Consider the following 27,136-nt stretch of genomic DNA (forward strand, 5'->3'; position numbering starts at 1 on the left):
CTACCAGCCCTCCCCGTCCGCCGGCGAGGCCCCGTGCGCGCCCCGCCTTCCGCCCCGCCCGGCCCGGCCCGGCCCGGCCCAGCCCAACCCTGCGGAGGCGCCGGCGTGCGCGCGCGCGCGCGCGTGGCGCGGGACCGATTCTCCTTCCGAGCGGCCGCGCCCCGCATGCGCAGTCCGCGCCGGCGGTCTCCGTTTGTTTGAACAGGAAGGCGGACATATTAGTCCCTCACGGCCCCCCTCGCCCCACCCCCCCAGGCATTCGCCGCCGCGACTCGCCCTCTCCCGAGCAGGGGACGCAGCCCCTCCCAGAAGCTCCCCCATCAGCAGCCGCCGGGACCCGACTCTCGTCTTCCTCACCGCCCGCTCTCCAGCCTTTTCTAAGTCTTCATCTGGCACCGACCTCGCCCTGCCCCGCCGGACAGCGCGGCAGCACCCCAGTAGCGACGGGACAAAATGGGAGAGTGAGGCTATCCCGCGGGGACCAGCTCTTGGCAGAGTCGGATCGGTGCGTCGGGCCGCGCCAAGGAAACCCGGGGATGCGGGGCTAGACCGCCTACAGCGCCTCTGAGCGGAACGGGTCGGGCCCGTGGCCCAAGCGGCGGCGGCAGCTGGCACAGCTCCGCACCCGCCCTTCGCTTTCGCCTTTCCTCTTCTCCCTCCCCTGCTGCCCGGAGCAGTCTCCACCCTGCTTCTCTTTTTCTCCCACCTCCTGCCCATCTCGGGACGGGGAACCCTCCATGGCGAAGGCGGCTGGGGCCCGCTAGGCTGAAGCACCTCGCCGGAGCAACGAGGCTGGTGGCGACAGCGCTGTCGGCTGTCGTGAGGGGCTGCCGGGTGGGATGCGACTTTGGGCGTCGGAGCGGCTGTGGGTCGCCGTTGCCCCCAGCCGGGGGTCTGGAAAGCGGAGATCCCCTCAGTGAGGGGGAGGAGGGGGAACCGGGCGCACCTGGTGACCCTGAGGTTCCGGCTTCTCCACCCCGCGGCCGCGAACCCACCGCCGGAGGAAGTTGGTTGAAATTGCTTTCCGCTGCTGGTGCTGGTACGAGGGTATTGTCACAGTAGCAGCAACATGTCGACTGGGGACAGTTTTGAGACTCGGTTTGAAAAAATCGACAACCTGCTGCGGGATCCCAAATCGGAAGTGAATTCAGATTGTTTGCTGGTGAGTAGCGCTGTTGTCTTTTGCTTGTCTGGGGTTCAGTGTGTATTTGCTTTTCCTCTTGCTTTCAGTCTAGTTATTTGCAAAAGAAAGTTTCAGGTGTGCATAATCTTGGAAAACACCAAAATCTGCTGTTTCTCCTGAAGAGTTTTTGGAGCACCACTAAAATCTCATGCCGTGGCCTTATTTATCTGTGGACTGGCCCTGTACTAACTATAACTACTCTCTGAACTTTTAGCTCTGGCTCAGTTCATCATTATACAAAAGATACTTAGAAACCTCTACTGCAGGCATCACATAAAAAGTTATCACGTCAGTTATTTCTACATATATAGTTTGTTGAATGACGATCTTAGTAATATTAATCTTTTTGATCGGTTTGACAGTAATACTGGAAAGACTACTTTCCACTTAGAGCGATTTAGCTCCCAAGGGTTTAGTTTTTAGACTTGGAAGTGACAATGGAGAATCGATATTGAGGAAGTGATTTTTGAGCCAAAATGTCATAGGTGATTTGAGTGTGGGGGAACTTGTTGCTGGACTGTTAAGTGTAAAGACCTAAGATCACTGATAGGTCATCACATTATTAACTCTTTTACAGTATTGTAGATTACACAAGTACCACACAGATACTTTATCATAACTGCCTTTTTTGGTGCTGGTGTGCTTACCATTGTCACTTTTAAAACATTCTGAAGAAGTTTTATGAAATGAAAGGCCAAATTCTTAAAGATCTTTCATTGGTTACAGTTATCTGTAAATAGTTTTTAAGTTTTGTCTATTTTCCCTGATACTAATAGTTGCAAACTCTGTGAGTTTCTCCTTTTACTTTACTGAACAACTAAAAGTTATATAATAATTCTATTTTAGTCCAAACAAAACCGCATAATCTCTAAAGTTACAGGGAGTATGTATATGAATAGTTATTTACAGCCTCCTCAGAGAATTAATGTTACATGTATACAATATTTGGGATTAAGATTAAGTGAACAAAATAATGCCATTAAAAGAGGTAATATTTAAAAATCTCATGTTGAATCAGGAAAATCATGTAGATCATTTAAAATTAACATGCATTTTGTTACTCTAAATACCTGTGTATATTTTTAAATGTGTACTGTTTTACCAGAAAATTTCTCCCCAAAGCTTTCAGAATTACTTTTAGCATCCTTGACTGTGAAAGGAGAGTCTTGTGGGTTGTGTATTTGAAATGTCTCACCTACATTATAGATGCTCTTCATATTGAGAAACAGCAAGGATGGTGGATGCTTAATACAATTTAAAACGTTTTATTGAATGAGGGAATGGGAAAGAATTTGAACACATCTTTCCACTAAGAATTTCTGTTACTTTTGATTGTTTTGATTTTTGATCTCCTAGTTCCATAAAGCAGCAGTATAGGGAGGGTTTAGTAGCTTTTTTTTTTTTTTTTTTTAGGTTGTATAGCCTCTTGCCTTAGTTTCATTGGTGGGAACCTCACAGATTTGTTGAAATGTGGAAGATAACGAAGAAATATAAGGCATGGAGACTCTTTACTTGAAAGTCCGATCTATTTAGGAAAACAACACCTAATCTCACATTTATACACAGAAACAAAGCAGAACACTTTACAGACTGAAAAAAATGTGTGATAGATTTCAAATAATTGGTGTAGGTGATACATGCTCTTGGTTATTGAAAATAAGAGGGTGTTGAGAGGGCCAGAGTATGCTTATGACGAGTGGATAGGATTTAGATAGAGGGCATTCAGAGGAGTAGAGGATAACATGAATAAAGGATGTGATTGGCTGTGACATGTTTAGGGGAACAGGATAAAGTTGGAAACATAGATTGGGGCTAGAATGTGGAGGATTTGATTGCTGGGCTATAGAGTTTAGATTTTCTTGAGTATGTTGTGGCTATTAAGTATTTGTAAACGAGACTGTGCCAGGATGAATGAAGATGAATCTGGTAGTTGTATGCAGGGTGGAGTGTGTAAGAAGAGATTGGGGATTTAACAAATTAATAGTGCAGAAATTATTGAAGCCCCAAATTGGGGCATTATAATGGGAAAGGAAGAATTGATGGCACTTGATTGGCAGGGTTGGGGAGAAGGGGGAACCAAAGTGAGAGAAAATACATGATGCTAAAAAATTTGAGGCTAGGTTATAGGGAGACTGTTGAAAACAAGCAAAGTCAAGTTTGGAAATCTCTTGGGAAGAGTAGGCAACAGATTAAGTTCGATTTCAGGTTGTGTTTCAAAGGATAGTGGTGGGACAACCACAAAGAAATGACCTGTAGACTGTTGGAGATAGGAAACAGCTCATAATTAAAGATGACAATTTGGAAATCATTTGCACAGACGTGCAAGTTGAAACTGATATTAACGATAAAGGGTAAAAGATGAAAGTTGAAGAAAGAGGAAGAGTCAAAGTCGGCAATCAGAGCCTTTTCAGAGTTAGGACAGCCAGGTATCTTGGAGCCTAAGACTTGGGAAAGAACATTTCGAAAAATAGTCAACAGATTTTTCCCCCCCTTATATGTAGTCTTTTCTATTTGGTTTCATAATTGTTTATTGATAGCTGTTCAAATTTTATTACCATATTAATCTGAACTTGATAAAGATTGGATTTTTTCTTTGGAGACAAATCCTTTTTTCAGTTTTGTAGTGTCTAGCGTGATTTTTCTTTGCATGGTATTTTATGTTCATCGTTAAGTATTCATTCATTCTACCATTCAGAATGGCCTATCAGGTAACTTTACTTTTTTTTCAGTGAGTCTGTTCTTACTCTTTCCTATCTGGACTTTGGACATCTCCTGTAGGGATGATACCCCTTTTAAGTTGGTTGCCTTTCTTTATTATTTTGGCCATTGTTGATTTATTTAATTGATACTTACTGAATATGTATTAATGTGCCATGTGCAGCACTCAACTTCTAGGGTGCGTGTGTGTGTGTGATATCAAGAAATAAAATCAAGCATTTACTTGAGTAGATCCACTCTTCAGAAATGAAAGTTCCCAAAACTTGGTTTCAGAAGAGTCTGCTGGCAGATCTCTCTCTTTTTTATAGATTTTATTTTATTTATTTGTTTGAGAGAGAGAGAGAGAAGGAGAACTTGTGAGCAGGGGGAGGGGCAAATGGAGGGAGGTAGAGAGAGAGAGAGAATCCCAAGTGGGTTCCTTGCTGAGCGTGGAACCCGAGGTAGGGCTTGATCTCATGACCCTGAGATCATGACCCCACTGGCAGATCTTTTCTAAAGAATCCAACCCACAAAACAGCCTTTTGTGTTGAGCTCCTAATGATGAGTTTTAGTAGTTATAAAATAATGTAGCTGGAAGAAGCCTTGGTAAGTGGCTATCCAACCTTTTCTCATATAATTTAAGAACTAGATAAGTCTGTTTTTCATATTGCAAATATAAATGCTAAAATAGTCTGCAGATAATATTATGGTAACTATTCACTTATTTTCTAGATCATCCAAATCACTCAACCTTGGTTTTCTGTAAGTCACATTCTTTCCAGTGTCTTAATGGTTCCCTTACTGTCCATGTTATAGTTTATAGTGATTATCACGAGCTGTTTTCCTTTTCCCTGCCTTTATTTTAAGCTTAAAATTATTTTATCTGGGGCTTATTAACAATTTCTCAATAGTTTTGAGTACCTCTGAAAACAATAAGCTCAAGAGTTTAAGTCTAAATTTCCAGAGGAAAAAATGCATATGATTTGGAAATTATAAAAGAAAAACAGGAGCCTAGGTGGCTCCGTCGGTTAAGAGTCTGCCTTCGGCTCAGGTCATGATCCTGCGGTCCTGGGATCAAGCCCCACGTTGGGTTCCCTGCTCAGTGGGAGCCTGCTTCTCCCTCTCCTCCCGGCTTGTGCTCTCTCTGGCTATCTCTGTCACTATCTGTCTCTCTCTCAAATAAATAAATAAAATCTTAAAAAAAAAAAAAAAGAAAAACAAAGGTAGTTGGGTGGGAGCATTAGGTATATATTTGTCTTGAAGGGTGACATACATTTCTTGAAAATATAGCTGTCTTGGGACGCCTGGGTGGCTCAGTCGGTTAAGCGTCTGCCTTCAGCTCAGGTCGTGATCTCAGGGTCCTGGGATCGAGTCCCACGTCAGGCTCCTTGCTCAGCGGGGAGCCTGCTTCTCCCTCTGCCTGCCACTCCCCTTGCTTGTGCTCTCTCTCTCTCTGACAAATAAATAAATGAGTTAAAAAAAATATAGCTGTCTTGCCTTTAGCTTGTTTAGCATACTGCTTCAGGATGCCAGTTAAGAGCATAACCTTTTTTTCTAGTTTTGTGTAGCTGGTGGAGGTGTAGCAGTAGTGGGTAAAATGGAGGGAAGAAGGGAACCAATATTAGTTGAACAGTGCATAACTGAGTTCTAACATTGCTGTCCCCTTTATACATATTTGTTAACTGTCATTTTTCATTAGTCAGTTTTTCAGAATGTAGGAAGCATATGTAAATGAAGTTTCAGGTGTTCTGTTTTTTAGTTTTTCTTCCTTTAGATTCTCTTTTCTTGGACTTCTTAAACCAGTGCTTTCCCATTTTTTCATTGCTGACTTCTTTTTCTCTCAGTCTCAATCTTTGGTCTTGTACTTGGTACTTACCTTTTTATTCACTCTCTTGAAAATTCATCTATTTTTACACCTTCAACTACTGTCATCTCTATGCCCACAATATCCAAGTCTTTATTTTTTAGTCTTTTTTTCTGGTTTTCAATCCTAAATATCAGGATGCATCTGCCTTTGGCTCAGGTCCTGATCCTAGGGTCCTGGGATAGAGTCCTGCATCAGGCTCCTTGCTCAGCGGGGAGCCTGCTTCTCCCTCTGCCTTCCGGTCACCCTGCTTATTCTCTCCCTCTCTCTCTCTGACAAATAAATAAGTAAAATCTTAAAAACAAAATCCTAAATATCTGACTGCTCACTAGGCATCTGTACTCGGATGTCATGTTATCACTTAAATTTCTCATATTCTAAAATGAGCTTTCTTCCATATACTTCCTTGTCATTGACACCACTGTTCTCCCTGTCACTAACCTGGAATTTTTGTTGTGAACTTTAACAATTCTGTGCCACATGTTGGGTTATTTCAACAGATTTTGGCTAGTGTTCCTGATTCAAGATTATTACTGTATAATCCCTCTGTGCATCCTACTAGTTGAATTGATCACATTTGGGGTTATATTAGTGAAATGAAAAGACCTGAAGTCATTAAATCTTTGAGCCTAAAACTGTATGCCTGCCAGTGTTCATAATTTATGGGTTAATGGGTGTTACCAGTCAATTGCATATCTGGTTAGTTTGGACCAGACTGTTTTGATGAAACCAAGTTGCAAGAATTTTTTTAAAAAACAAATTATTCCACTCATTCATTCAGTGAATCTTTTGTAGGCTCTAAACTTGGATTCAAATGTAGGCTCTGCCATGTACTTGCAAGATGATTTTAGGTGAGTTATTTTAACCTGTCAGAGTTTATTTCATCTTCAGAAAAGTGAGGAGATAATAGTACTAGATTGTTGTAAGGATTAAATAATATAGACAAAGCAATTATCACAGCATATGGCATTTAGTAAGCATTTGTTAATTGGTAATTATTATCTTTGTCATATTTATAGTATTCCTGTTGTATGCTAGTCACCGTTTAGGCTGGAGGTTGATATTTATTATCTTCTGTAAGTGCAGAATAATGATGGCACCTCAAGCCATGCCCATAAATTCATAATCCAGCTGTATTTTACTGAACTGTCCGAACCAGTTGTAACTAAAAATGGAGACATTTAGATGGGATTGAGTAGAATGGGGAGGGACTTTTGGAGACTATTTATTTAGTCATGATTTATAACATACGTACTTTGTGCCAGGGGTTTATAAGAAAGGCAGTTGGGAGCTGGTTTGCGGAGATTTACTTGTTATCTTGTCCCGTTTCTGTATCTTTTGTACTTTCAGTATGTGTTCTGTAAATAGGCCCTCTTACACTAAAAGTACCCTGTGGGTGTATAGAGAGGTGGCTCAGAGTAACAGCTGAGACATGAATTGGGCCATTCATTAATCTCTTGAGTCAGAAATGTTTTTAATCTAGGAGGAACCACATAAAAAAATTTGTAATGAACAAAGAGTAAATTCTCAGTTTTAGATTAGTTTTTGCATAACTTTACAGTTTAGTTTTATTTCATAATTGTAAGTTTATGTGTATATATGGTAAAAACAAGAGATTCTGTTTTCATATTTAGCCAAAAACCCCACATGTCAGTAAATACTACATATGGAGTTCTATTGCTGAAGATAGTCAATTAGCTCTACTTCCCCATTCCTATCCTCACTAAAAAAGAGGTACATCCATTTAGTTTAAGTACAGAGCATAGCTAATGTGTGCCACACTCGTGTGTACAAGATAAACAGTGCTGCATTTCACAATGGAAAATATTTTTTGAAACATGCCATTTGCATGGTATAGTAAAACAAAACAAAAACCTCTGGATTGAAAATTGAGAGCATTGGCATAAACTTGTTTTGCTGTTAATTTCTCTCTGTGACCAAGTAAATCTTTTTTCTTTCTGGGCTTCAGTTTCCCCATTTGTAGAATGAAGAGTTGGGCCATATAGTTGCTGATGTCCATTGTGTCTCTAAAAATTCTATGAGTCTTTGTTTATTATACTTCTGTAAAAACTTAAAAAGTTGTGTCATTGATTCATTACTTAATAGAATTTAAAAGTTAAATGGTGTTGGGGTAGAGATGTAAGGATAGGAACCATCTTTGGTAAGTGCTATTTTTGGAACTAGTTCTATATAGCCTTGGAAGATCATGCTAAACTAATTGTTAATTGTTATACTTGGCACTTTTTTATTTTTGCATTTGTGACTTGTGTCCGTAAGTGTAGAGGTTTGCACTTTGTGAGCAGAGGAGGCAGTAGTTGAGTTACTCATTTGCATATCCATTAAAATGTATACATGTAGTTTACTTCTCTAATACACCTGGCCTCCCTGTTTGGGATTGTGAAATATAGGAGTACATTTTCATTGTAGTTTCTAAGCAGTTAGTGGGACATTAGATGTTCAAATTAATGTCCAAAGTTGATGTCTCAGAGGGTTTAGAGGTTGTCTTATACTTGTGTCTTATTTTAAAAGGTATGCTAACCTGTGCCCCCTCTTTATTCCTAGTTTATTTTTATTTTACTGTTTTATTCCCATACTTTATAGTCTTTATTCCATACTCCAAATTGACTTTCGGAAAGGAATTGAAATTTTATCTGAGAGGAACTCCTTTTGAAATAGTGGACCTCATTTAACTCTTCCTTTTTCTCTTTGCTATTATTCATTCAACAAATGTTTATTTGGTGTGTACTGGGCACTCTGATAGGCACTGGGGACACCATGCTGAGTACAAACAAAAAGGGGTCTTGCTTTTGTAGAATTGGTAGTCTCAGGAAAAGGGTAAATTTTGAGCAGATAGGAGTGGGGTAAGGCTCGAACGGGAGGTAAGAGATATGATCATGCCTTTCCTTTAAGGTTTGGGATATATTTAAAGACTTGTGGTAAAGTAGTCTAAGTGTATAATTTTCAGCTATGTGTCTGTAGATTCTCTGTATCAGATTCACTTGAGGACTTGTTAAAAATGGAATCTGGGCCCATGCCCAGACAAACAAAATCAGAATTTTTTGGGATGAGTCCTAGGAGTCTGCATGAGTTGGGATTCTTATTTTTGTTCTGTTTGATAATTTTGTAAATGAAAAATTTCAAACATACACAGAAGTAGGGAAAATAGTATAGTGAACCCCCATTACCCAGATTCTGCAATTTTCAGAATTTTATCACGCTTGCTTCATCCATCACCCTTTTTCTTGCCAGAATATTTTATTTTTTAAAGATTTTATTTATTTATTTGACAGAGAGATAGAGAGCACAAGTAGGCAGAGGGGCAGGCAGAAGAAGAGGGAGAAGCAGGCTCTCTGATGAGCAGGGAGCCCGATGCGGGGCTCTGTCCCAGGACCCCGGGATCATGACCTGAGCCGAAGGCAGCCGCTTAACCAACTGAGCCACCCAGGCGCCCCTCTTGCCAAAATATTTTAAAGTAAATTCCAGATATTATCATTTCACCCCTACATACTTCAGTAAGTATCTCTGAAAAAAAAACAGAGAACATTTTCTTCGTTACCACCATGGCCATTATCATGTCTAACAAAATTAAAAGCTTCTTGGTACCATTAATTCCCAGTTTTATTCATATTTACCTGGTGTATAAAACAATGTGTTTTTTACAGTTGCTTTTTTAGAATCTGGATCCAGACAAAGTCTACGTGTTGCTTTTGTTTGTAAGGTCTTTTAAGTCTCTTTTTAGTATAGTGCAGTCTTCTCCCTGTATCTTATTTACCCTCACATTGTCTTGTTGAAAAAACTAGGTCGTTGGTACTGTACAGTGTTTCACATTCTGGATTTTTGTTGTTGTTGTTTCCTTGTGAAATCATTTAATTTGCTCCTCTGTCTTCCATATTTCCTGTAATTTGGTAGTTAGATCTAAAAGCTTGATTTAATTATAAATTTTTAGTCATAATGTTTTCTTTTGCCTCACATCACGAGGCATATAATACCTGGCTAGCCCACCCTTAGTGATGCTAAGGTCAATCAGTGTGTTCAGGTGTTAATTGTCTGTAATAATTTCCTTTGTAAAATCCTTCATCATTCTTTCATCTAAAGGTTCCATCCACTTACAATCTTCCATTGAATCAGTTATTTCATTAGGGATAGCAAAATAATGACTTTCTAATTCTATCATTCCTTTCACATTTATTAACTATAATTCTTCTATTAAGAGAACTTAAGAATTTAAGAACTTTTACTCATCATCAATAGGGCTGTTTGCTCACCATGAAATACAGTTTATAAAATACAGGATGAATATTTCAGTTTTTCTCTTTAATTGCCACTTTTCCGAATAAGCTACTTTGGAGCCTTGGTGTGATAGATGTGGCACAAACTGAGGTATTTGAGAGAACTTTAAGGAAGGGACTATTTACAAAGATATAGACAATATTTAAGGAAATCAATACAATCCCATCTGATTTGTATATGACTCTAATAATCTTTGGTAGAGCTTCCTTGGTTTTTTTTTTTTTTTTGTATAAAAGATGCCCAGGCTCATCTTGTACATTTCTTGCCCCAGCCTTGGAAGCCAGCCATTCCTTTCCTATTAGTTGGGAATGATAGTCTGAGACCACAATAGGGATTCTAGGGTTATTCATTGTGGCTGGGTTGAAATTGCTTCTTGTTCTTGTTTAATGAATAGAACTATGAGTTTTTATTTTTGGAAAGAAGAAGAATATACTGATAATTCCAATTTCAGTTTATCATCACTTTTTTTTTTTTAAGATTTTATTTGAGAGAGAGAGCGAGAAAAAGAGAGAGGGAGAGAGAAAGCATGAGCAGGGGGAGGGGCAGAGGGAGAAGCAGGCTCCCCGCTGAGCAGGGAGCACGATGTGGGGCTCAATCCCAGGACTCTGGGATTATGACCCAAGTCAAAGGCAGATGCTTAACCAACTGAGCCACCCAGGCGCCCCAGTTTATCATCACTTTGAGTTTGTATTTCTTTTACATGAAAAATCTTAGTTCTAACAACACTAACAGAAGTACACTTTTGTTTGATTTCTAAGAACGTGGGTATGATATAGTTAAAGAAAAACTGAGCTGAATGGGATGGGGTTGGAGGATCTGAAGCCTTGAATGTACTCATCTGATTGACTCTGTAAATTATAAATTGAAAAATTATATGGCCTTGTACAGATAATATCCACTTCCTGAACTTTGGTTTTCTTTAGAAGTATAATAAAAAATTCACTAATTGAAACCATCTCCAAATTAATTTGTCTTTAGATACAAATTTACATTTCCAACTTTATCAAGAAATTCTGTCTTAGATATATATCTCCTATTTGTTCTTTCATTGATTGCTTAAATTTTACTACTTCTTCAGCAGTAGGTCAAAGAAAATGTTTGTCTGATTTTTATCATCCACTCTAAAAGTGTTTACTCATCTCAGCCTAATTGTATTTCCTTTGCTTATTTCTAGTAATCTGTAATCATAGAGGCAGTATTGCATAGTGGTTAAGAACATGCTCTGGAGTCAGACTGTCTGATTTTGAACCCTACCAGGTCAGCTATTTATTAGCCTTGTGGCTTTTTTTTGAGCGTAGTTGACACACAATGTTACATTAGTTTCAAGTGTACAATTTAGTGGTTATTAGGTAAAGTTCTTAGTTTTTTTTAAGACTCAAACACATCATCCTCAAATAAGATTAATCATAGACTCTTATAGGGCTGTTAGGAGTATTAAATATGATAATGCGTGTAACCGTGCTTTGCATAGTTCCCAGCATTTAATGGATGTTAGCTATCATTATCATCATCATTGTCATCATTATATATCTTTGTAATTTGTTCTGGGAAAAAGGACTTTTGTGCTGACCAAGTGTGTTATTATCCACTCCCCCACACCACAGGCCAGCTTTTTATTTAGTTGTGTGATCTTGGGCAAGTTATCTAACTTCTTTGACCCTGAATATATTTAATCTGCCAAATGAGAATCATGATAATATTTACTTCATAGATTTTAATTTTGAGGATAAATGAAATAATTTATATGTAGGTGCCATAGTTTCATCCAGATGTTACTAGTTACTTTTTTCTTTACCTTTATGTTACAGATCTGATGAAGGTTCCACTGTATTTAGCAGTACTGCTTAGAAACTTGGAAGAAGAGTAGAATGGGATTCTTCTTTTGAAATATGTTTTTTAAATCTTATCTTTGCTTTCTGTTATGACTGCCCTACCCAAGTCCAAATTTTTAACCCAACATTCTTGGATTAATGGGACACGCTAGCAGTTTGCCAATATAATCCGTATTGTGTCTTTCTTTTTCTTAACTTTAGTACTTTTTGTCATGTGGTCTTAGCTTACCTATTTACTTAGCCTTACTTCCTGTTACTCTCCAAGGTAGACTGGTCCAGGTGATTTTCTCAGTTTCTACAGCATGTTGCCTGCTTTTCCCTACCTTTGCTCTCACAGTTCCAGGCCCTATTTTTTCTCTCCTTCTGAGTTTTCCTCTATATTCTCCTCACCAATTTCCTTTCTCATCTTTATATTCTAACATAAGTCACAACTGTGTTACACATTTATTTTCTTTTTCGAAGGCTTACAGTATTTGTAATTGTCTCATGTAGTTTAGAACTTAATCACCGCTGTCTTGTATGAGTCTGTCTTGAGTGTTGGTATTATTACCTCTCTAATGAGAATTCCTTGAGGGCTTATTATAATTTTGGACACTATTGTTCAATTAATACTTGTCAGTTGTTGTGAATGATTATCGCCTCACCCTATACCCCTGTTCTTTCCCTCCGAATTAGTTAGGATTCTTGACAGTTATACATGATAGAACTCAACTTGAATTTTCCGAGGCAAAAAGAATTGATCGATTCAGGGAAACCTGATCTCAGAGATTCAGTTGAGCTTCAGTAAGAACTAGAACTTGGGCCTCCAATGCAAACAAGGTGCTCTCCCTATATTTTCTTATTCTTTCTTTGTGTTATTCTCTCTCATTGTAGACTGGTTTTAGTCATTTGTGGAAAATATGGCTGCCCAGAGCACTGGAGCTTTATATCTAACAGCTTCAGCTTCAGCCACTCTTTTCAAGTCTTTGAGTCTTAAATCCAGAGAGCTCTGGTGCAAAACGAGTCATTAGTTAGGCTTGGGTCAGGGGCCAAGGAGGGTAGGATCACTTGAGAACTCTGAGAATGGGGAGGCAGTTTTCAGGAAAACAAGAGCAGTGGGACAGGGCAAACAATAAGAGATGTTCATTATTCCACCCCTTCCTCCTTTCTTCTTTTCTTTGACCTTGGATAAGTCAGTTAAACTCTTTTACAACAGCCATTTCCTCAAACTATAAAATGGGGTTAATAATAATTTACTTCATAAGGTAGTGGTGAACATTAAATGTGATGATCTGTGAGATTTGAAATCTCACAAAAACAATACTGTAAGCTGATGATAAATGGCTGCCCCGTGGTCCCTTTTGCCCTCATGCCCTGTGCTCATCTGGCCTGGCCCCAAAGCTTTTTTGTCTGTAGGTGCTTATCTTGCCACTCCAGGTTGCTAATTGGCTTTTTGGCATTACCCTATTCAGGTGCATCCCCCATAGCTTCTACCATCTTTCTAGTAGGAGGAGGAAGAAGTTATTAACCTCACATAGTTTTTCTTGGATAGTTTTAGAATAAATTATTTATTATAACTAAATGAATTATTATAATCTAAATAAAAGCAGTGGGCTTATTTTGTAATTGTAGCATTCAAGCTCAGTCCCTGCCCCTTTCTTCCTTCTTGTAATAGTTGGAGAGTAGCCACTAGATTTAGTGAGTTGAAGGCTAAGGGCCTATAAAGATTTGTATTCCTTTTTACCTGTATTAACTAGGAATCTTTTGATTGTAAAGGACTGAAAACCCAAACCAAATTAGCTTAAGTGATAAAGAACATTTATTGTCTCTGAATACTTTATAGGTAGATTCTAGCTTCAGGAATGTCTTTTTTTCAGGGCTTAAATGATGTGACTGGGTGCTGGTTTTCCAGATCTGCTTCCTTAGTATTGTCTTCCTTCTCGGATAGATAAATTATTGTGATTGTAGGATGATTGCCAGTTTAGCTTCCAAGTCGACTTGTTCAGGTACAGTCGAAAGAAAAAGCCTTTCTAACCTTCAAATAAAGTTTCTAACTGATTTGGCCAACTCAGGTCATGTGCCCGTACTTGAACCAATCACAGTAGTGAGAAGAATGCTATGCTGATAGGCTTAGGCCTTCATCATGTGCGCCACTCTCAATACTGAGGGTGAGACAGCTTATACCAAGATTAATATTAGAGTTGCATGAGGAAGGGGTAGAAATTGGAGTTCAGTTACCACAAGAAAAGGAAATGACATCTGAGCAGTTCCAAACAACAAGTATCTACTACATTAGGTAGAGACTCCTCATCAAGAGAATCCCAAGTAATGGTAATTTATTCTTTATATTTTTTGGAGATGAATTTTTTTTTTTACTGAATTGTTAAGTTATCTGACACTAGAATTAGAATAAGTATTGCCAGCTAGTTTCCAAAGACTGCCAACTTAATACTACAGCTGGGATAACATCTGATCCTTTAATGGAGGGATGCCTATATGGTGCTTTGCCTTTTTTTCTTTTTTTTTTTAAGATTTTATTTATTTATTTATTTGTCAGAGAGAGAGCAAGAGAGTGAGCACAAGCAGGGAGAACAGCAGGCAGAGGCAGAAGCAGGCTCCCTGCTGAGCAAGGAACCCGATGTGGGACTCTATCCCAGGACCCTGGGATCAAGACCTGAGCCGAAGGCAGACACTTTACCAGGCGTCCCAGTGCTTGGCCTTTAATGATAAATCTTTGGGTGACACATTGAAAATTTTCCAAATGCCTGTTCATGAATCAAACACATCAAGACCAAATACAGATTCTTATAGGCTTCACCATAGCCCTACTATATGAGAATTGGAGTTAGGAGATATAAGTATACTGAAATATGTATTCTTTTTTTTTTTTTTTTTAAAGATTTTATTTATTTATCTGAGAGAGAGAATGGGAGAGAGCATGAGAGGGGAAGGGTCAGAGGGAGAAGCAGACCCCCCGCTGAGCAGGGAGCCCGATGTGGGACTCGATCCCGGGACTCCTGAATCATGACCTGAGCCGAAGGCAGTTGCTTAACCAACTGAGCCACCCAGGCGCCCCTGAAATATGTATTCTTAACAGGGCCTAGGTGATTGCATAGCCAGGTTTGGGAAGGACTGAATTAATTGCCAAGTAGCTAGACATTATGCCTCCTGCATATATCTCATTTTGGAATCTGCTGTGAGGAAAACAAAATAAAGTAGGATTAGATGGGAAAACTTACCTCCCATTTAAGAAATTATTTTCTTTCTTTCTTTTTTAAGATTTTATTTATTTGAGAGAAAGAGAGAGCATGAGCAGAGGGAAGGGCAGAGGGAGAGGGAGAAGCAGACTCCCCACGGTGCAGGGAGCCCAACCCCGGGCTCAATCCCAGGACCCTGAGATCATGACCTGAGCTGAAGGCAGACATTTAACTGAGCCACCCAGGCACCCCGATTTTCTCTTTTTTAAAAATAAGGTTTAAGAAAAAACAGGTTATATGAAAGAGAGTGAGCATTTTCTGAAAAAGCTGGTTTTGTTTTGTTTGAGCTGATTTTTGGGGGGGGGGAGGAGAGTCAAATTTGATAAAAGAATCAAATAAAATGTTACCCTCAATCATCATTTTAACTCCCCAGTACCTTGTTCCTTTGCCTGCCAAAAGGAAAGGACCTGCTATTAGGGACTTATGAAGGAATTGTTTAGATGTGCAGAGGCTATAAAAGAATAGTTTACCATTTACAAAACAGAATTTTTATTTTGACAAATTCAAAAGAGATTATAAATTTCCTGTTCTTATGAGATTAAATTTTTTTTTCTAAATGAAAACACATTTTGATTTGTGAAAACACATTTGATTACTTAAATAGCTCTTGGGCTTCTGAGCTATTATATTTTAAGATCTTGATGCTCAACATGTAAGCTCCATGAGACCAGGTACCTGATTGTCTTGTTCACTGATGTGTCACTAGTTCTTGGAAGAGTGCCTGGCGTATTTTAAGTTTTCAATAAATATTTATTTATTGTTGAATTACTAGAGAAGGTTTCTGTGATAAAAGCCAAGAATGACTGACATGATATTAAGAGATATGATATAATTGGTAATTTATTTAAATCTAAGCTATATCTGTTCTAGGGGGATAACATTTTAAAACTACAACTGGTCTGTATAAAGATATAGGTGGGTTTTTCCCCCTTGATACATGAATTTTGGATGAGGGACCAAAAGTCTGTAATAATCATTTTTATAAGACTTTACAAATTCATTATTTAATGTTTACAACAATCCCATGTGCTGGGTGAGGCATATATTATTCCCACTTTGTAAATGAAATTAAACCTTAGAAAAGGTAAATGAATTTGCTTAACGACATATAGCCAGTAAGTGGCAGACTTTCTGATACTTAGTCTGTACTATAGTGGAAACACCAGAGTTGTAAATAACCGTGACACAAAGAGAAGTGTTTCCATAGCCTTAGGAGGGTGCTTTGTACAGAAAATACACTAAGTGAAAAATATTTAAATTGACAGAAAAGTATGGGGATTGGTAAATAATGAAGTGGGGAAGATGAGATAGGAAGTAGTAGGGGAAGGATCTTAATAAGTATTGACTGGGTTGGTGGGGAAAGTAAGTCCTATAATATTTTATCTTAGAAGCAGTGATCTGGAACTTGACTAGATGAGGGATGGGAGCCAGTTCTTTGATAGGACCTGCAATGGATTGCAAGATTCAAATAGCTGCCTGCTAAAATATATCTTTGTGGGATTTGACATGTTTGGAAAGTCAGTGTTGGCAATCTAAGCTATGAAACATTGGTGATCTGAAGTAGAATAAAATGCATAGTTACAAGTAACACTATTGTGCACATGGTTAACAGTAGACAACAGTAATATTTTTGTGAATTGGTATGAAATAACATATGGGATGACTTTGGGAAAATGTTAAAAAGATTAATATCCCTGTATTTGGATTACTGTCCTATAGAAGAACTGAACACTTTTCAGGGGCTGGGGATGGAATAGGGGAGGTACGAGAGAATATTTAGGGTGATGGAAGTTTCTGTATCTTGATTGTGTTGGTGGTGGTGGCAGTTACGCAACTGTGTCAAGATTCATAGAACTGTATGAGAAGGATGAATTTTACTTTACATACATTATACCTCGATAAAACTGAATTTTAAAAAAGGAAAAAAATACTTACTTGGTGAAGGGATTAACCCATGTCAGAACTGAACATTTACTTGGTGCTTTCAGTAATAAGATGGCCTTTGAAGATGAAGGATGTGTCTTTGTGTGGCTTTACTTATGTGTATGTATGTGTCATTGGGGAAGAACCTATGCTAACTGGATTTTGAAGTATGATGGTTGGAAAGCAACTGATAATATTTGTGGCCAGTGATAAAATTAGAGCTTTTAGGTGAAAATTAGAATTTTGGAATAATTGTATCTGCCACCCTGACCTTGACAGCTTCCCAGTGCCTAAAGACTTTTTTGTGAGGCTGGTGATGACATTAACAAATGTGATTTTTCAATATTGTATGATGAAATGTGTCAGTATTTGGAAGAGCTCATAATTCAGTGAGCCAATATATTCTAAATGACCAATGCGTGATGTTATAAAATCATTTATGAGAAAAGATCTCAAAGTACAAGATAGACCAATACATTTTAATATTGCAAAGTGAGCGCAAAAGATTCCATATTGCAACTAACCTTTTAGAAACACCACTTGTCAAATTTGGTGTTGTAGCAAAGAATTTGCACAATTACCTGAAAATGCTATTAAAATACTCTTGGGGAGGCTGGCTGGCTCAGTTGGTAGAGCATGACTCTTGATCCTCAGGGTTGTGAGTTTGAGCCCCATGTTGGGTATGGAGATTACTTAAAGATAAAATCTTAAAAAAAACAAAAACAAAAAAACAACTCTTTACTTTTCCAGCTCATAGATACATGAAGTCAGATTTTCATACTTCAACCAAAACAATGTATTGCAACAGATTAAATGCAGTAGATGAGAGCTGTCTTCCAGTAAGCCAGACAAAAGAGATTTGTAAAAATGTAAAATAATGCTATTTTTCTTATCAATTAAAAGTTTTCATAAAAATGTTATTTATACGAACATGTAATGGATTTATTTTTAAAAATCCATTCTGATGATCTTTTAGTGCATGTTAAGTGTGTTAAGAATATTCATATTTAATGTAATTATTAATATGTTGGGGTTTAAGTCTTTCATTTTATAATTTGTTTTGTGCTTCTTCCCTTTGTTTCTGTTCCTCTTTTCTCCTTCTTGCCTTCTTTTGGGTTGTTTATACATTTTTTAGTATTCCATTTTATCTTTTGTGTTTTTGATTATATCTTTTGTGTAGTTTTTTTTAGTGGCTGCTGTTCTAGGGATTTCAGTATATGTACTTAACCTTCCACAGTCTACCTGGAGTCAGTATGCTACCACTTCATGAATAGTATAAAAACTTTACCACTGTATAGCCCCCTTTACCCTCCTTTTTTTGTGTAGTTGCCTTATGTTATTGCAGCTATAAACATTGAAAACCCCAACAGAAAATGTTAAATTTTTGCTTTCAGCAAACATTTTAAATAGCTAAATAGGAGAAGAACAGATATCTATCATTTCTATTGCTCTTCTTGCCTCATGTTCCAAGTTTCCTTCTATCATTTCCCTCTGTCTAAAAACTTCCTTTAGGCCTTTGTTTTTCCTCCATGTGTAGCTTTTTTACAGCAGGCAGGTCAGCTGGCTATGAATTCTCTTATTTTTCTTCCTGTCAGATAGTTTCTGGTGGTAAATCTAGTTGTCCAGCTCATTCTTCTTCTGTAAGTAATGTGCCGTTTTCCTTTGGTTGTTCTCAAGGTATTTTCTTTGTCTTCAGTTTTTCAGCAGTTTGATTATAATGTGTCTGGAAGTGGATTCATTTGGATTTATACTGTTGGTTTGTTGAGCTTGCTGAATTAGTAGGTTTATGTCTTTCTGTAAATATGGGAAGTTTTCAACCTTTGTTTCCTCAAATATTTTTCCGCACCATACTCTTCCTTCTGTTCTTTTGGGACTCTGATGACACAAATGTTCCCCCTTTTGGTGTCATCCCCCAGGTTCTAAAGGCTCTGTTCATTTAAAAAAATTTCTTTTTCTCACTGTTGTTAAGGTTGGATAATGTATCTTCAAGTATAGGGAGTCATCTCCATGCTGCTATCAAGTTTATCAGGTGTGTTTTTTATTTTGGTTATTATATTTTTCCATGCTTAAATTTCCATTTAGTTCTTTATTGACTACACTGTCTGTCTTTTCATTAATTCCAAGAGTGTTTGCCTTTATTTTTTGGAGTGTTTTAATAATAGCTGCTTTAAAAATCTTTGTGAGATAATTTTAACCTGTGTGTTATTTTGGCATTGGTATCTGTTGTTTGTCTCTCTTTTTTTAACTTTTTGTTTTGAAACAATTACAGATTCATAGGAACTTGCAGAGAGGTCCAGCACACTCTTCACCTAGCTTCCCCCGGTGGTTACATTTTACGTAACTGTAGTACAGTATCAAAACCGGGAAACTGCAATTAATTCGCAGTTGATTCAATGTGTCTGTATAGTTTTGAATCATTTTTTCACGTGTGTAGATTTCTATAGCCACAACTGCAGTCAAGATACAGAACTATTCCATTACTGCAAAGATCTCCTTTTTGTTACCCCTGTATAGTCATTACACCCTCCCCCTCCACACACATACACACATCCCTAAACCCTGGCAACCATTAATCTGTTGTTTTAGAGATGGGGATCCCTAATTTTATTCTTTGACGAATGTTATTAGAATGAAATCATACGGTATTTTTTTTTTTTTTTTTAATCTTTTTTTTTTTTTTTTTTATTTTTAAAGGTTTTTATTTATTTATCTGAGAGAGAGAATGGGAGACAGAGAGCATGAGAGGGGGAGGGTCAGAGGAAGAAGCAGACTCCCCGCTGAGCGGGGAGCCCGATGCGGGACTCGATCCCGGGTCTCCAGGATCATGACCTGAGCCGAAGGCAGTCGCTTAACCAACTGAGCCACCCAGGCGCCCCTCATACGGTATTTTTTAATAACAGTATTATTCCACGGTATGGATATACTATGGTTTTTTTAGTTATTCACCTACTGAAAATATTTTTGTCGTTTCTCTTCTTTGGCTATTAGAGATAACGCAGTTATGAGCATTCATGTACAGGTTTTTGCATGGACAGTATTTTCATTTCTCTAGGATAAATGCCCATGAGGTTAAATGCCAGGTCATATAATGCTTGCTGCAAAACAGTTTTTCGGAGTGGCCCTACTATTTTAAATAGCCACCTGCAGTGTATGAGAGTTCCAGTTTGTCTGCATCCTCATCAACATTGGAATTATAACTTTTTTCATATAAGCTATTCCAGTGGATGTGTAGTGATATCTCATAATGATTTTAATTTACATGTATTTCATGGCTAATGATGTATCTTTTCATGTGCTTATTTGCCACCAGTATATCCTCTTTGGTGAAATTCTGTTCATATTTTTTGCCCATTTCTTTTTTTTAAGATTTTATTTATTAGAGAGAGAGCATGAGAGACAGAGCATGAGCAGGGGTGGGGAGGAGCAGAGGGAGAGGGAGAAGCAGACTCCCTGCTGAGCAGGGAGTGCACTACGGGACTCAATCCCAGGACCCTGGGATCATGACCTGGGCTGAAGGCAGATGCTTAACTGACTGAGCCACCCAGGCGCCCTCTTTTTCCCATTTCTAATCAGATTGTTTGTTATTGTTGAGCTTTGAGAGTTCTTACGTATTCTAGTATATGTGGTTTTCAGATTTTTTTTCCCAGTATTTGACTTGTCTTTTTATCCTCTTACCTGGATCTTTTGCAGAGCAAAAGTTGTTAAATTTGGTCAAGTCCAGTTTATCAATTTTTTTTTTTTAATGGATCATGCTTTTTGTGTTCCATCTCAGAAGTCTTCAGTAAGTTGTGGGTCTCAAATATTTCACCTTGTTTTGTTTTTTTCCCCTAAAAACTTACTTTTTAATTCAAAAAGATACATGCACTCCTATGTTTATTGCAGCATTATTTACAATAGCTAAAATATTGAAGTAACCCAAGTATCCATCAATGGATGGAGGGATGAAGAAGATGTGGGGTGTGTGTGTGTGTATGGTGTGTGTTTGTATATATATACACGGTATATATGTTTATATAGTATATATACATATATATGTCTATATACATGTATATCAGATGTATACGTACATATATACACGCACACACACATATATACATATATTTACCATATATACATATTTACCATACATATACACACACAGTGGAATATTATTCAGCCATAAAAAGAATGAAATCTTGCTTTTTTGCAACAACATGGATCTAGAGGGTATAATGCTGAGTGAAATAAATCAGAGAAAGACAAATGCCATATGATTTCACTTATATGTGGAATGTAAGAAACAGAACAAATGAACAAAAAAACAAGAGACAAACCAAACAACAGACTTTTAACTAGAGAGAATAAACTGATGGTTACCAGAGGGGAGGTCGGTGGGGGGATGAGTGGAATAGGTGAAGGGGATTAAGAGTATGCTTATCATGATGAGCACTGAGGAATGTATAGAATTGTTGAATCATTGTATTGTACACCTGAAACTAATATAACACCATATATTAACTATACTGGAATTAAAATAAAATAAAGTGGAAAACACCTTACTGTTTACTGTTTAAATCAGTGATCCAGTTTGAGTTAGTTTTTGTATGAGGTATGAAATTTAGATTGAGGTTCATTTTTAGGGATATCCAGTTCTTCAGCAACATTTGTTGAAAAGGCTACTTTCCTCCATTGAATTGCTTTTATATCTTGTTAAAATCATTTGGCTATACTTATCTGGGTCTATTTCTGGGTTTTCTATTCTGTTGCATTGATCTATATGTCTGTCCTTCCATGAATAGCACATTGTTTTTATTATAGCTGTATAAGTCTTAAACTTTGATGTAGTTCTTCCACATTATTCTAAAAATTGTTTTAGCTTTTCTAATAAAAAGAAAAAATTATAGAAAAATTTTGCCTATATCTACAAAAACTTGCTGGGATTTGATAGGAATTGTGTTAAACCTATGTGTCAACTTGGGGAGAATTGATGTCTTACTATACTGAATTTTCCAATCCATGTCTCTCCAGATCTTCTTTTCTTTCTTTCATCAGTGTGTTTTGGTTTTCAGCATAAGTCCTATACATGTTTTGTTAGATTTTCACCTGAATATTCCCTTTTTTATTTAAGTAAATGTAAATGGAGTTATATTTTTAGTTTTGGTTTCTTCATGTTCATTGTTAATGGATAGAAATACAGTTGATTTTTGCATGTTGATCTTATGTTTTATGACCTTGTAGAACTTACTTATTAGTTCTAGGTGTTTTTTGTTTTGTAGTATCTTGGGACTTCCTGCATAGGTAATCATATCATCTGTAAATATGGACACTTTTATTTTTTCCTTTCTGATCTGTATACCTTTTATTTCCCTTATTTGCTTTATTGAACTGGCTATGAATTTGAGTGCTATGTTGAATCAGAGTGGTGAGATAGGACATCCTTGCCTTGTTCTTGATTTTTGAGGGGAAACATAGTCTTTCACTATTAGGTATGATATTAGTTTTAAGGTTTTTTTGTAGATTTTTTTTTAATAACTTGAGGAATTTACTTCGATTCCTAGTTTTCTGAGAGTTTTTCTCATGAGTAGGTATTGGATTTTCTCCAATACTTTTTCTGCATCTGTTGATACCAGATTAGTTTGTTCATGTGAATTATATTGATTTAAATTTTTTAAAATTTTATAATTGACATATATCATGTTAGTTTCAAGTGTATAACATAATAATTCAGTATTTGTCTGTATTGTGAAATCACATTAAATCTAGTTAACATTCACTACCACACATAGAATTTTTTTCTTACGATTAGAACATTTAATTAAGATTTACTCTCTGAGCAACTTTCAAATATACAATACAGTATTATTAATTGTGGTCACCATGCTGTATATTACATCCCCATCACTTATTTCATTACAGAATTTGTATTTTTTGTGCCACCTTCACCCATTTTGTCCACCCCCATCTCTTGCCTCTGGCAACCACTATTTTCTGTATCTGTGGGGTTTTGTTTTTTAGATTCCACACATATGTGAGATCATAAGATATTTGTCTTTCGCTGAACTCATTTGACTTAGCATAATGCCCTCAAGATCCATCCATGTTGTTGCAAATGGCAAGATTCCATTCTTTTTTATGGCTGAATAATATTCCTGTGTGTGTACGTTTCATTTTCTTTATCCACTGATTCATTGGTAGACACTTAAGTTGCTTCCATGTCTTGGCTATTGTAAGTAATGCTGGTTGATTTTTGAATATTGAATAATTCTTGTTTCTTTGGGATAAATCTTTGTTGGTTATGGTGTATAATTTTATATATTACTGAATTTTGTTAAAATTTTGTTAAGAACTTTTGTATCTATATTCATAAAAGATGTTGGTCTGTAGTTTTTTTCTTCATACGTTGTCTGATTTGGTATCAGGGTACTATTAGCTGCATAAAATGAGTTTGAAAGTATTCTTTCCTTTTCTTTTTTCTGGAGGAGACTGTGTAGAATTGGTGTTAATTCTTTAAACATTTGGTAGACTTCTCCAGTTTGAAACCATCTGGCCCTGGAGATTTCTCTTTTGGCTGCCGTTGTATTATTAAAATTAATGATACTATTTAAATTATCTTATTGATACTGGGTTAGTTGTGGTAGTTTGTGCTTTTTAAGGAATTGTGTGTTTTATTGAAGTCAGATTTATATGTAGAATTGTTCATAATATTTCCTTATTACCTTTTATATAGCTGCAGGATCTGTATGATAGTGCCTATTTCGTTTTTGATATTGGTAATTTGTGTCTTTGTTGGTCTTGCTAGAGGGTTGTCTGATTGATCTTGTCAAAGAACTGGCTTTTTGTTTAATTGAATTTTCACTTCTGTTTTTCTGTGTTCAATTTTATTGATTTTTGTTTTTATCTTTATTAAATGCTTCCTTTCTTTTATTTGCTTTAGGTTTTTTGTGCTTTTCCGGTTTTTTGAGAAAGGAGCTCAGGTTATTCAAATTCATGCTTTTCTAATATAAGTGTTTAGTGCTATACATTTCTTTTTCAGCACTGCTTTAGCTGTGTTCCACAAATTTTGGTATGTTGTACTTTTATTTTCATTCAGTTCAATGTATATTTTTATTTCCCTTGAGACTTTCTTTTTGACCATGGATTATTTAGAAACATGTTACTTAGTTTGTAAGTGCTTTGGGGTTTCCCTACTATATTTCTATTCTTTGCTCTAGTTTGATTACATTTTGGTCAGAGAACACACTGTATGATTTTAATTCTTATAAATTTGTTGAGGATTGAGGTATGGCACAGGATTTGGCCTATTGTGGTAAGTTTTCTGTGAGCACTCATAAGGAATGTGTATTTTGCTGTTGTTGGGTGGGATATTCTGTAAATGTCAATTAGATCCTATTGGTTCATTGGTGGTGTTGAGTTCTTCTCCTTGCTGATTTTCTGTCTAGTTCTAACAATTGCTGAGAGAGGAGTGTGGAAGTATCCAACTAAAATTGTAGATTTGTATATTTCTTTTCATTTCTATCCATTTTTGCTTCACATATTTTGTAGCTCTGCTGTCTAGAACATAATCATTTAAGTTTGCCATGCCTTCTTGATGGATTGACTCTTTTATCATCACGTAATTTCCCATTCTCTTCCCAGTAATTCTCTTTGCTCTGAAGTCTACTTTGTTTCACAATAATATATCCATTCCAGCTTATTTTTGATTACTGTTTGCATGGTATATTGTTTCTTATCCCTTTATTTTTAATCTACCTATATTGTTATATTTGAAGTAAGTTTCATTTCTGTAGATTGGTCATGTTTTGTTTATCAGCTCTGACAATCTGTCTTTTAACTTGAATTGTTGCTTCAGACTATTTACATTTAATATAATAGTTTTTTTAGGAGCCCAATGTGGGGCTTGATCCCAGGACCGTGAGATCATGACCTGAGCCGGAACCAAGAGTTGGCCGCTTAACCGACTGAGCCACCCAGGTTCCCCCTTTTATCTCAGAGTGATCAAGATCTGGATGGAGTGCCTGGGTGGTTCAGTTGGTTAAGTGTCCAACTCTTGATCTCAGCTCAGGTCTTGATCTCAGGGTTGTGAGCTCAAGCCCTGTTTTGGGCTCCATGCTGGACATGGAGCCTACTTAAAGAAAAAAAAATTTGATCTTATGAAAATTTTTATAGGAACTTTAAGAAGATAACATTAGCTGTTTTTTTTTTTTTAAATATTGTTAAACTGCTGCTAAGTAAAGAACATATGACATCTATTTATTTTTCCCCAAAGGGAAAAAAAAACCCAGTCATTTGAAAGAGTACTTTGAAAAACAACACTTTCCCAAAGAAAGATCAAATCATACGAACTTTTTCATTTATTCGTACCATGAGAAAGTCTAGCTTCTGTTCATCCATACCTATACGCTTGTAAAGTGATAGGGAGGAAAATCCTTTTTGAAATTATCCATGAGTATTTTTCTGTGACTTACTAGGATATATCAGGTTCTTATTAACAGCCCTGTGTAGTAGTTACTGTAGTTATCTTTGTTTTACAGATGAGAGCATTGAGGCTGTGAGGGGCTAATAACTTGCTAAGATCATGAGACTATTAAGTGTTCTAGATTAGAATATGACTCCATGTCCTTTTGAGAGGATACTATTTACGTAGAAGTATTTTTCTTTTTTACAAGGTTAATGTCTCATCTTTGTTTCTTCATTCTGTACTCCCTAACATTTCTTGGACCCTCACTTAATTATTTATCTTCTATAAATCTATATCTCTTCTACCTACTAGTGTTCCATCAAGTTTAGGTTCTAATCATGCAGGCTTCTAATCTTTCTCCTTTCTTTTGGCCATTATTTGTTCATTTTCCATTAACTTTTTTTTTTTTTTTTTTTTTAAGGGAGAGAGTGTGCACACTTAGGGAGAGTGTGGGGGGTGGGGAGGGGCAGAGGGAAAGGGAGAGAGAATCTTGAGCAGGCTCCATGCCCAGTCTCAGAGCCCCGAGATCATGACCTGAGCCAAAATCAGTAGTCAGAGGCTTAACCAACTGAGCCACCCAGGTGCCCCTCCATTAATTTTTCTACCCACTAGAAGCTGGTTTATGCCATTCTATTAAAGATTGATAGTGACCTTTTCTTTTTAATTTTTCAAATAGTTTCATTGCAGTTTCTCCTCTGGGGCTAGATGGTCTATTGTACATTTCTACTATAATCTCTTGTCTCAGGTGTCTATGGGTATTGTAGTTGTTTTGCAGCTTTTATGAGCAATGCCCACTGCTTTTTTTTTTGCCTGTGTTCCAAGTTATGCAAAACAGATGAGGTCCTTGCTTTAGTCTTTCAGGCATTCCCCAGACAGTTTATAACAGATATATACAATAAGTTACCAATATGGCTTTACTGTGCTTCCTCTGATTCAAGATGGGGGAAGTGGGAACCAATCTGCTGCCTGCTCAAGACTAAGCTTGCCCCCATTTGGAGGAAGTGGGATAAGAGTGAGTAAAAATGTCACAAAACTTTCTACCATTTGAAGATGGCTTTTACTTAATTGGACATTTGCTTGACTGCTCTAAACCTTTGATTGTTTTTCTAAGTTGCTGCAAAGTTCGTTCAGAGAGCTTCTGGGATTTTTTTGTTCTATTTTCTATCAGTGGGGAATGAGAGCTTGGAGTTTACTAATCCACCATTTTGTTGATGTTCAGTAGTGACTTTTTAAAAACAATTGTAGTAAAATATATAAGATGAAACTTAGCATTTAAATTATTTTTGAGTGTACACTTCAGTGGAATTAAGTATATTCACATTGCTGAGCAACCATCTAACCATCTTAAACCATATTTAATTACAAATTATTTGGCTTCTTTTGCTTTTTTCATTCTATTTGACATCTCTGTGGCATTTGACTCTGCTTTTAAGTTATAGAGTTATCTCAGCTTTCATGATGCTATTATATTCCTTTCACCTCTCTGACTGCTTGTTAGCCATTTTTACTCCACTTACCTCTCCGATGTTAATGTTCCCCAGGGTGATATTCTTTACTCTTTTTCCATTCTCCCATTGTTTATACTCACTGGGTAATTGCATCTGTTTTCATGGATTTAAGTGGGTTCTCATGACGTACAGATTTGTATCACAGCCCAGTTACTCTGTTGAACTC

The 27,136-nt window shown here is 37.2% G+C and overlaps 2 protein-coding genes across 5 annotated transcripts in view; one reads left to right on the plus strand and one right to left on the minus strand.

Annotated features, from left to right (window-relative positions):
- On the minus strand, positions 1–1,051 carry LOC116642746 (translation initiation factor IF-2-like). The gene has a single exon (XM_032421233.1). The coding sequence runs from the start codon at positions 715–717 to the stop codon at positions 1–3; it is 717 nt and encodes a 238-aa protein (XP_032277124.1). The 5' UTR covers positions 718–1,051.
- Positions 202–27,136, plus strand: part of ROCK1 (Rho associated coiled-coil containing protein kinase 1) — a 149,888-nt gene continuing 122,953 nt past the window's right edge. For all 4 annotated transcript variants that reach the window (XM_032421458.1, XM_032421459.1, XM_032421460.1 and 1 more), the window contains exon 1: positions 202–1,162. In XM_032421458.1, the coding sequence (XP_032277349.1) occupies positions 1,070–1,162 (93 nt within the window). In that variant the 5' untranslated portion in view covers positions 202–1,069. The remainder of the gene's footprint in view (positions 1,163–27,136) is intronic.

This window comes from Phoca vitulina, unplaced genomic scaffold (genome assembly GCF_004348235.1).
Source record: "Phoca vitulina isolate PV1807 unplaced genomic scaffold, GSC_HSeal_1.0 scaffold24, whole genome shotgun sequence".
Taxonomy (NCBI): domain Eukaryota; kingdom Metazoa; phylum Chordata; class Mammalia; order Carnivora; family Phocidae; genus Phoca; species Phoca vitulina.

Coding starts and splice junctions, on each gene's coding strand:
- LOC116642746 (XM_032421233.1), bottom strand. CDS start 717: ATGGGCAGGAGGTGGGAGAAAAAGAGAAGCAGGGTGGAGACTGCTCCG.